An 11461-nucleotide genomic window follows, 5' to 3' on the forward strand; every position below is an offset into this window, starting at 1 on the left:
GAGCCAAAACCAAGGGTCTGAAACCCAACTGACTGAGGCACCCGCTCACCCCAAGTCACCTTAATACTTCAAATAATGATTTTTAAGCTTACAGTAGTCCTACTAAGCAGTTATCACTGGGTCATTGGCTCAGTACTGGGTATAGCAGTCCATTTTTCCCATCACTCCCAGGTCTGTATCCGCGCACATGTTATATGATATTAATACATCTTTGGAACCAGAACCTTCCCTCTCCCTCAAAAAGAGGAAATTGTTTGCAAACTCTTTGAAGAGTTTATTGGAGTATCTCTCATCTGGTGTTTCCTAAGATCTTGAGACTTTCCCATGGTCTGCACTGCAGTGAAACCAGCTTCTTATACTCAGGTTTCTCTACTTTTAATTGACTACACTTACTTTTCTGGAGTTGTATATAGCTGTAGTTAGAATCCTAGATATAAAATACATGTAACTTTTTAAAGTGTCTCAGACTTTTGACTCAGTAGTAAAATGGTCTTAGTACAGAAATGATTTGGAGAGAGAATGGGGAGCAGTACTTAAGCCATCCTACAGGTGTTTATTGTCTCCTTGAACTCTTGTCAGTGCTTATTGTTTCACTGACTCCTGCAAACAGTGTTACTCTGTAATTTTAGATGGGGCAGCAGTATTAACATTTCTGTGTGGTTTTTGTTATAAAACTTCTTACTGACTTTATCCTGTCAAATATTCTTTTATAGTTTTGTAATTGTTTCTCTTTTTGGTAATGTCAGTTGCCATAATATGTATTAAGAATAGCTTTCTAGTCTTCAGTGAATGGAATTCATTTCCTATAAGAAGACTTGTAGTTCATTTAAAAATAAGGTGATGTATTATGCCTAAGGGAATGCAAAAGATCAGAAGTTTGAGGGAGCAGTCTGTGAGAATGTTGAATATGATAATAAAAATAATAACAAGATAGTTGTAATATCCTCCCTGAGTGTTTACTATATGCTATACTCTTAGCTAAGTACTTTCTGTATCTTTAATCTCTAATTATAGTCTTAGGAGTATGAGTATTTTTGTTATTTTCATTTTGTGGCTAAAGAAACTAAAACACACAGATTTAATAGAGGAGTTTGATCATTGGAATAGAATTGAGAGTCTAGAAATAAACCCAATCACCTGTGGTCACTTGATTTTCAACACGTGCTCTTGGGGCAGTGGGCTAGCTATATTCAAAAGAATGAATTGAACCCTTACTGTATATATAAATTACTTGAAATTGAATGGAAGTCCTAAATATAAAAGCTAAAACCATAAAACTCTTAGAAGAAACCATCAGTTTAAATCCCTATAACCTTGGATTTGGCAGTGATTTCTTTTTTTTTTTTTTTTTTTTAAGATTTTATTTATTTATTTGACAGAGATCACAAGTAGGCAGAGAGGCAGGCAGAGAGATGGGGGGAAGCAGGCTCCCCGCTGAGCAGAGAGCCAGATGCGGGGCTTGATTCCAGGACCCCGAGATCATGACCTGAGCTGAAGGCAGAGGCTCAACCCACTGAGCCACCCAGGTGCCCCTGGCAGTGGTTTCTTAAATAAGACATAAGCAACAGAGGAAAAAGTAAATTTGTTATAATCAAATTGAAAACTTTTGTACCTCAGTAGGCACCAACAAAAAGTAGAAAGAAAGCCCACGGAATGGGAGAAAATAATTTGCAAGACACATATCTGATAGAGATCTAGTTTCCAGAATATGGAAAGAACTCTTATAATTAAACAAAAAGACAGTCTAACTTTTAAATGGACAAAGTATTTGAATAGACATTTCTCCAAAGAAGATAAACTATTAGGCAACAAACAAGCACATGAAAAGATGCTCAACATTTCCACTCCTGGGTATATAACCAAAAAAAAAAAAAATTTTTTTTTTCACACACAAAAACATGTGCATGAATGTTCATAAAAACATGATTCACAGTAGCTGAAAGGTGGAAATAATTCAGTCCATCACCTGGTAAACAGATCACTAAAATGGTATACCCAAATAGTGAAATAATATTCAGCCATAAAAAGGAGTGAAGTGCTGATACATGCTATGCTGCTATGATATGGATGAACCCTGAAAACATGCTCAGTGAAGGAAGCCAAACACAGAAGGCCTTGGTATACTGTGACTGCATATATATGAAATATCTAGAGTAGATGAATCCATACAGATAGAAAGTAGACAGGTTGCCAGGGGCTGGGGGAAGGAGAAAATGAGTGTTTGCTCAGTGGATATAGAGTCTCCTTTTCAGGCAGTGAAAATATTTTAGAACTCTGTGGTGGGGATAGTTGCATATGTTGTGAATGTACTTTGAATGTGTTGATGATGAGTTTTATGTTTTGTGTATTTTACACCAGTTGAAATAGTGTTTGTTCACAGTGGGATGTAGGCATAATGAAATGAGTGAGGAAGGGAGGTCAGCACTAGATGCAAGAATTTGAGCAGAAAATGCTATCATAGATGGTTAGATGAGCTAAGAGAAAAATTGGGGAAAAGAGTTTGTGTTTTGGTTACTGACTGAGTAGAGAAAGAACTGTGGTTGAATTGCCTGTTCTCAGTGTTAGTGACCTAGACCCTGATGGTGGTGGAGGTCTCATGACAGTAGCAAACTAGATTCTTTCTGAAATTTAAAGCAACTATTACTTAAAAAGTCCAAAATAGTTCTGTCTAATGGGACTTTCTGCAGTGGTGGAAATGTTCTGTATCTGAGCTATTCAAGTCCAGAAGTCAGTAACCAGTTGAGTTACTGACAGTTGAGTATTTGAAATGGTGCTAGTGCTATTGAGGAACTAAATATTTTATTTAATTTTCATTAATTTTGGTTTAAAAAGCCACATATGGCTGGTGTCTGCTGGTAGTATATTGGAAAAACCTGATGTAGCACATTTCTGCCAATACAGAGAGTTTTACTGGACAATGAGGTGTTGAACAATGTAGGCCTAGAATTCTTTATTAGTTAATTACCCTCTCCCACGTCCATAGGGAGAGTAACAGCTCACCAGATAGGATCACCTTCAATTCAGACTCAATTTGAGGATTCACAGTTAGTGACTTGGGGGACTTTAATGTAGAACCTTCATGTAGAAAGAAAATACTCAGAACGACGTGCAGTTATCTCTGAAGTCTTGCCACAAAATTTCTAGTTTATGCAAGCTTTGTTTCCTACATTGGTAGAAGAAAAACAGATGTATCTTTGTATAATTTACATAAAGTATTTTTTTAATATTTTACTTGTGTTTTATTTACAGAGGTAAAGAACTCAGAAGAACAGTATAATAAAATAGTAATACCAAATGAGGAAAGTGTCGTCATCTATTATAAAATCAGACAGCAGCTTGCCAAACTGGGTAAAGAAATTGAAGAATATATTCATAAACCAAAATATTGCTTACCATTTCTACAGCCAGGTCGTTTGGTAAAGGTATGTCATTTTGAGTAAAGATTCTAATTGTTGTTCTGTATTAATTACATTGTTTTGCACTATTCACTTGGAATTGATTAGGGGTGAGATCATTTGTGAAGGCCTCTTAATCTCCACTGATTTTCATTTTGGGGGTTATAAATCGAAGAGGTACTTTTGGCGTGGGCATATGAAGTATTTCCAGTTATGAAATTAAAAAATAGAAGCAGTTTTGTGTGCAGTTTTAAGTCCTGGATGAATTCATTAGCTAATAGAATATAAAAGATTTCATATAGTCTCAGAATAAATACCTCATATCATTTTAGAAATTTGTTTGCCAGGGCCACCTGGGTGGCTCAGTTGATTAAGTGTCTGCCTTTGGCTCGGATCATGATCCCAGGGTCCTGGAATTGAGTCCCACGTTGAGCTCCTTGTTCAGTAGGGAGCCTCTTCTGCCTCTTCCTGCTGTTCTCCCTGCTTGTGCTTGCTTGCTCGCTCTCTCTCTGACAAATAAAATCTATAAGAAAAAAGAAAAAAATTTGTTTGCCAGCTGAGATACTCTTGTTACTCTTTTAGAGGCCTATGATATTTGGTGATGATTTTTTTCTTTAGGGTTTATATCTTTTTCCTTAAGTTTAACTGATCTTTCAAAAAATATGTTACTAAGAACTCTCAAAGTTTTATTAGCCTATAATGTGGGCATGGAAGTCTATAAAACTGCTTTTTGAGCATGAATGTTTTTATTTACTTGCTTCCCTTTCTTTTTAGGTAAAGAATGAAGGAGATGATTTTGGCTGGGGAGTAGTGGTGAATTTCTCGAAGAAGTCAAATGTTAAGGTAAACCATTGCCCTTAAGGTAGAATCATATATAAATTTCTAGTAAAAAATTTTTTCAGACTCATGAAATTGATCAAAGTAGAAATAGCATTACATTAAGAGAAGGTATAATAAATTCTTCCATAGGAATTAGATTTTTGAATAATCTTAAATTTTGTCTTCAAAGTGCAGTTATTTTACAAACAACAACAAATTTTAATTTCATGACAGTTCACATGTCTTCTCTGAATTCATCAATACTTTTTATAATTTTATTCTTTAAATTGAATATTAGAAAAAAATAGCTTCTGATACGGAAAATTAGGATTTTGATTTAGGTATATAGTAGAGAGTTGAAGAAAAGGTATTAGAGGAGCTAGTCAGTTTTACTTATTCTCTTTAAGAGAGAACAATAATAAAGTTGGCTTTGGCCATTATTTATATAAATATTTTGAAAAAAAGTATGTAAAGTTAAGGAAAATTTTATTACTTTGTTAGATGAGTGACTGTCTTAAAATTAAGTTAGCCACCCTGTTATATTTTTGTCTCCCAATATGTGACCTCAGGCAGCATTTTGTATCTCCATGTATATTTTTCTTTATCTTTAAAAATGAATAGGTTGCAGGGCACCTCTGCGGCTCAGTCCAATTCTTGGATTGAATTGTGTCCAATTCTTGATCTCAGCTCAGGTCTTGATCTTGGGGTCATGAGTTGAGGCCCCACACTGGGCTCCACACCAGGTGTGGAGCATCCTTTAAAAAAAAAAAAAAAGGAAGAAGAGTTTGCATAAGATGCCTGCATACTCATAAAGCTGACCATCTCATGATTTTGTTGTCATTAACTTTGTTCCACCTGGGTATAGAGAAAGTAGAAATTAAGCTTTGGGATTGGAAGTTACTCCTGAAATATGTAAATAAATTTAGAGATAATAAAGCCATTTCTTGGGGGAAACAAGTTCATAGGTTTGGGGGTGCCTGGGTGGTACGTTTGGTTCAGTGTCTGCCTTCAGCTCAGGTCATGATCTCAGAATATCCTGGGTTCAAGCCCTGTATCAGGCTCCCTGCTCAGTGGGAAGTCTTGCTTCCCTCTCTCCTTCTGCCCCTTTCCTCCTGCTTGTGCTCTCTCTCTCCCTCTCTTTCAAATAAAAAAAATAAAATCTTTAAAAAAAAAAAGTTCAGGGACACCTGGGTGGCTCAGTTGGTTAAGCGGCTGCCTTCGGCTCAGGTCATGATTCCAGCGTCCTGGGATCGAGTCCCACATCAGGCTCCTTGCTCAGTAGGGAGCCTGCTTCTCCCTCTGCCTCTGCCTGCTTCTCTGTCTGCCTGCTTCTCTGTCTGCCTGTGCTCGCTCTCTCTCCCTCTGTCCCTGACAAATAAATTTAAAAAAAAAAAAAAAAAAAAGTTCATAAGTTTGTGATCAGTGTTTTTGTGAATGATCTGTGATTAATCCCACTGAAGAACTTCTTAAGGATATTTAGTTTGTTATTACCATTTTGATACATTACCATCTTCATTTGTAATTATAAGTTTTGTCTTTTAAGTATTGCCCCACTTGTTATCTCATTTGTACCCAATTAGGTAAGGATTCATTGACCACAGACAAAAAGTCTCTGTGCTTACTCATTTGATGAATAGCAGAAAGCAGATAATGAAAATAGAAGGCAGAATAGTATGAATACTTTAGTAAAGATATAAGTAAAGTGCATTTGGAACTCAAGAGGAAGAAGAAATTGTATCTGAGCTATTAGAGATGGCATCTAATTAGGAAAATAATTTGAAATTTTTAAAGGAACCTTGGAGAATGAGTAGCATTCATTTGGTGGATATTTATTTACTGCTGAAGGAGCAGTGATATGCAGCAGGCCCAGAACATTTCAGGTAAAGAGTGAAATCTTTTAGAAGTATTGAAGTTACCCACAGAAAATGATGAAAGGATTTGAGTATATTCAGTCTAGATACCTAAACATTTGAAAGCACTGGTAGGTGTTTGAAGATTAGTTGGTTGGTTGATTGGTTTACTTGGGTTTAGTTTGGTGCTTTTTTAATCTGTTTATTTTGGGGGGAGGAATTGATCTGATCAGAAGTTACTGTATTGACAGTGTTTGAAGGATATTGAAAGAGATAGCAGAGTAGATACAAGTTTGTCTATTAAGGAAATTTACTGTTTTGGGTGAGTCAGAAGGAAGATGGTAATAGGAATAAGGGTTCAGGTGGAGGATACTGAAGAACTAGAATGGACACTCTTGAATGGGAAGTTGGGGGGAGCTTTAGTGATGATAAGATTTCGAACTTAGATATGTGAAAAATTGGCTGTATTGAGCCAACAGTATTAAACTGGGTAAAGTTTGCCTCTCTCTTTCTCCCCTCCCCCCACCTTATTTTAAATATACAGTGAAGTAAAGCTTGGAATTTTAACCTTGACAAAGATTGAATGGATTTTATTCATTTGAGCCAGGACAAGAACTCAGATATGACTTATAGGCTTTTATATTTCCTATTTTACCACCCTTAGCCATGGGAAGACTATAAAATTCTTGCCTACCTCTTCTCCCTTCCAAAGACACACATTGTTTTCTTGAGGAACAATTATTAGTAACAAAGGTATGATCTTCCTTGAGAAGAACCTGAAAGAATAGTCTTCATTTAAACTTCTGACAGCTGTTAAGTTGTTTTTCATGTACAATGAAAAGAGTGGCTATAAATGCTAAATGTTGTGGTTCCATTCATACTTTTTTTTTTAAGATTTTATTTATTTATTTGAGAGAGAGAATGAGAGAGAGAGAGAGAGCATGAGAGGAGAGAGGTCAGCGGGAGAAGCAGATGCCCTGCTGAGCAGGGACCCTGATGGGGGACTTGATCCCTGGACTCTAGGATCATGACCTGAGCCGAAGGCAGTTGCTTAACCAACTGAGCCACCCAGGCACTTCTCATTCATACTTGTATAACCCATGGTGGAAAAGCCTTTGCCAGTTTACTAACTTAGCTATATCTAAGAGAATATTGCTAGGACAGAATGATTTTACTTGTCATGTGCTGAAGTGCTATGTGTTTCTTTCACTGCAGGTTTTACATTTGTTATGTGTTTGTTTTTTCAGCAGTTTTATTGAGATATTATCTATGTACTATACTGTTTACTCAGTGACTTTTAGTAAATTCACCATCACCACAATCAATTTTAGGATGTCTTCATCCCCTCAAAAGTTTTAGGATGTCTTCATCCCTTCAAAAAGAAAAGGAAACCTTTGTCATTACACCCTATGCTCCCACACCCTCAGTCCTGAGCAGCTACTAATCTACTCTCTGTAGATTCTGAAAATTACATAAAATTGAATCGTGATACAGTGTTTGCTGCAACTGTCTTCTTAGCCTAATGTTTCCAGGGTTTAAGCATGTTGTAGTATATATCAGCACTTTGTTCTGTTTTGTGACTGAATATCATTCCATTATACAGATACACGACATTCTGTTTATCCATTCATGAGTTGATAGACATTTGAATTGTTTCTACCTCTGGGCTATTACAAATAATACCTCTATGAACATCCATGTCTGAGTTTTTGTGTGGACATATGTTTTCATTTCTCTTGAGAGTGAAATTGCTGGATCCTGTGGATTCTGTATGACCATTTAAAGAACTTCCAGGTTTTCTAAAGTGGCCGCACCATTTCACATTCCCATTAACAATGTATAACGGTTTTTATTTCTTCACATTCTCATCACACTTAATGTCTGACTTTTTTATTACACTCTGTATATAGTGCTGTCTCATTGTGGTCTTGATTTGTATTTCCCTGATGACTAATATTGCCAAGGATCTCTTTATGTGTTTATTGGCCGTTTGTATGTTCTTTGGAGAAATGTCTTCAGCTCTTTCACCAACCCACATTCAAATTGAGTTGTCATTTTATTACTAAGTTATATGAGTTCTTTATCATATTTGATTTCCAGATATTTGTCTCCCATTTTGTGGATTATCTTCACTTTTTTTTTTTTTTAAAGATTTTATTTATTTATTTGACAGAGATCACAAGTAGGCAGAGAGGCAGGCAGAGAGAGAGGAGGAAGCAGGCTCCCTGCCGAGCAGAGAGCCCGATGAGGGGCTCGATCCCAGGACCCTGAGACCATGACCTGAGCCGAAGGCAGAGGCTTTAACCCACTGAGCCACCCAAGCGCCCCATCTTCACTTTCTTGATAGTGCCTTTTGATGCGCAAGTTTTTAATTTTGATGTAATCCAAATTAAGTCTTTTTTTTTTTTCTTGTTACTCATGGTTTTGATGTCATATATAAAAATTACTGCCAACATCAAGGTCATGAAGATTTACCTCTGTGTTTTCTTCTAAGAGTTTTATAGTTTCACCTATTATATTTAGGTTCCTGATCCATTTTCAGTTTTCTGTATGTGGTATAAGGTAAGGGTCTACCTTCATTCTTGTCCTAGCCCTGGTTATTGGAAAGTTTTTTCCTCATTAAATGATCATGTCATCCTTGTCAAAACTCAGACGATCATAGACAAATGGCTTCACTTCTAGACTCTCAGTTCCATTTCATTGACCTCTGTCTATTCCAATGCCAGTACCATATGGTCTTCATTTACCATATCTTTCTAGTTAAGTTTCAAAAAAATAGATTTATGAGTTCTCCAACTTTGTTCTTCTTTTTCAAGATTGTTTTGGCTATTCTGGGATCCTTACAGTTTCATATGAATTTGATTATTTGCTTGTCAGTTTTTCCGAAGAAGTCAGCTGGATTCTGAGAGGGCTTGCACTGAATCTGAACGTGGAGAATACTGCTGGCTTAACATAATTGAGTTTTTCATTCATGAACATAGCATGTTTTCTTTATATTTACACTTTTTTAAAAAAGATTTATTTATTTTAGAGAGAGAAAGTGAGAGAGAACAAGCTTGGGATGAGGGGTAGAGGGAGAGAATTCTCAAGCTTCTCCCACCTAAGCAAGAAGCCCAGCATGGGTCTAGATTACAACAACCCTGAGATCATGACCGGGGCTGAAATCAAGATTCAGTTGCTTAACCAACTGAGCCACAGAGGTGCCCCTTATTATATATTCTTAATTGGTAACTTACTGTTTTTCAAGTATAAACTTTCACTTTTTTTCTATATATAAACCCATGTTGTATCTGCAAATAGAGATGTTTTTCTCCCTTTTCAGTGTGGATGCATTTAAGTTCTTTTTTTTTTGCCTAGTTGTTATGGCTAAACCCTCAAGTACAATATTAATAGAGATGATGAGAGCAGGTATCCTAGTCTTTTTTCCAGATTTAGGGAGGAAACATCCAGTGTTTATCCATTATGAATGATGTTAGCTCTGGGTTTTTGTTAAGTGTCCTTTACCAAGTTGAGAAAGTTTCTTTCTATTCGTAGTTTGTTGAGTGTTTTTGTAATGAAAGATTGTTTTATCAGATGCTTTTTATGTACCTATTCAGATAATCATGTGATTTTCTTTTTTAACTTTATTTATTTGACAGACAGACATCACAAGTAGGCAGAGAGGCAGGCAGACAGAGAGGAAGAAGCAGGCTCCCTGCTGAGCAGAGAGCCTGATGTGGTGCTGGATCCCAGGACACTGGGATCATGACCTTAGCTGAAGGCAGAGGCCTTAACCCACTGAGCCACCCAGGCGCCCCCATGTGATTGTTTTTAATTCTGCTTTGTATTTGTTCTGATGTGGTATATTAGGTTAATTGATTTTTAAGTGCTAAACTAACTGAATTCCTGGGTAAATCCCACCTGGTGCTGCATTATTCATTTGATTTTTTTGGTGGATTCATTTTGCTAGTATGTTGCAGAAGACTTTTGCACCTACATTTCTTGTGATATCTTTGTCTGGGTTTTGTAACAGGTTAATGCTGGCCTCATAATGAGTTTGGAAGTATTCCCCTTCTCTTCTGTTTTTTGACCAGTTTTTGAAGAAATGGTAATAATTTTATTTTTTTTAATTGGAAGAATTTGGCAGTGAGAACACCTGAACCTTGGCTTTTATTTGAGTGTAGTTTATGATTATTAGCTCCGTTTGATAGGGTCTGTTCAGATTGTTTATTTCTTCTTGGGTTAGTTTCAGTGATTTGCTTTCTTAGAAATTAGTCTATTTCATCTAAGTTACCTAATTTACTCGTATATAATTGTTCATGGTATTACTTTATAATCCTTTTTATTTCCAGAAGGTGGTTTAGTAATGTCCTCTCCTTCACTTCTTATTCTTATAATTTGACTCTTTCATCTAGTTAAGTGTTTGTCGATTTTGTTGATCTCAAAGAACCAGCTTTTGGTTTCACTGATTTTTTTTTTTTCTACTTTTCATTATCATTGATTTCTGCTCCATTTTTGTTAATCCTTCTATGTACTAGCTTTAGTTCTAGTTTTCTGGGGTTTTTTTTATTGTCTTAAGATAGGAGGTCAGGTTATTAATTTGAGATATTTTTTCCATTTTGATCCAGGCATTCATGCCTGTAAATTCCCCTCCATGGAGATATTTTAACTGCATCCCGTAAGTTTTGGTGTAGTTTTCTTCATTTTCATTTACTTCCAAGTATTTTCTAATTTCTCTTTTGATTTTTTCTTTGATCCACTGGCAGTTTAGAGGCATGTGTTAATTCCCATCTATTTGTGCCCAAATTTCTGTCTGTTTTTTATTTCTAATGTCATTTCTTTTTTCTTGAGAAATAATTGTCATATTTCAGTCCTTTCAAATTTCTTGAAATTTTTGTTTAATGGCCTGACATATGATGGTCTGCCCTCAGAATGTTTTCTGTGCAGTTGAGGAGAATGTATATTCTGTTTTGGGTAAGATATTCTATAGATCTATGTTAGGTCTGGTTCGTTTGTGGTGGTGTTCAAGTCTTCTGTTTCTTTTCTTGCAAATCTTTGTCTATTCTATGCATTAAAGTAAGGTATTGAAGACTCAACTATTTTTCAATTGCCTTATCTCCCTTCATTTCTATCAATTAAAGTGTGTCTCTTATACACTGCATAGTCAGATCTTTTTTTTTTTTAATCTTTTTAATTTTATTTTTTTTTATAAACATATATTTTTATCCCCAGGGGTACAGGTCTGTGAATCGCCAGGTTTACACACTTCACAGCACTCACAATAGCACATACCCTCCCCAATGTCCATAACCCCACCTCCCCTCTCCCAAACCCCCTCCCCCCATCAACCCTCAGTTTGTTTTGTGAGATTAAGAGTCACTTATGGTTTGTCTCCCTCCCAATCCCATCTTGTTTCAT

At 36.2% G+C, this 11461-nt stretch overlaps 1 protein-coding gene across 1 annotated transcript in view; it reads left to right on the forward strand.

The window, feature by feature from the left end:
* LOC111156866 (Ski2 like RNA helicase 2) overlaps positions 1-11461 on the forward strand; it is a 111536-nt gene that overhangs the window by 50840 nt on the left and 49235 nt on the right. The window contains exons 17-18 of the mRNA XM_022517971.1: positions 3250-3422; positions 4170-4238. Of these exons, the coding sequence (XP_022373679.1) occupies positions 3250-3422; positions 4170-4238 (242 nt within the window). The remainder of the gene's footprint in view (positions 1-3249; positions 3423-4169; positions 4239-11461) is intronic.

This window comes from Enhydra lutris, unplaced genomic scaffold (genome assembly GCF_002288905.1).
Source record: "Enhydra lutris kenyoni isolate GAN:26980312 unplaced genomic scaffold, ASM228890v2 scaffoldscaffold50, whole genome shotgun sequence".
In the NCBI taxonomy this organism is placed as follows: domain Eukaryota; kingdom Metazoa; phylum Chordata; class Mammalia; order Carnivora; family Mustelidae; genus Enhydra; species Enhydra lutris.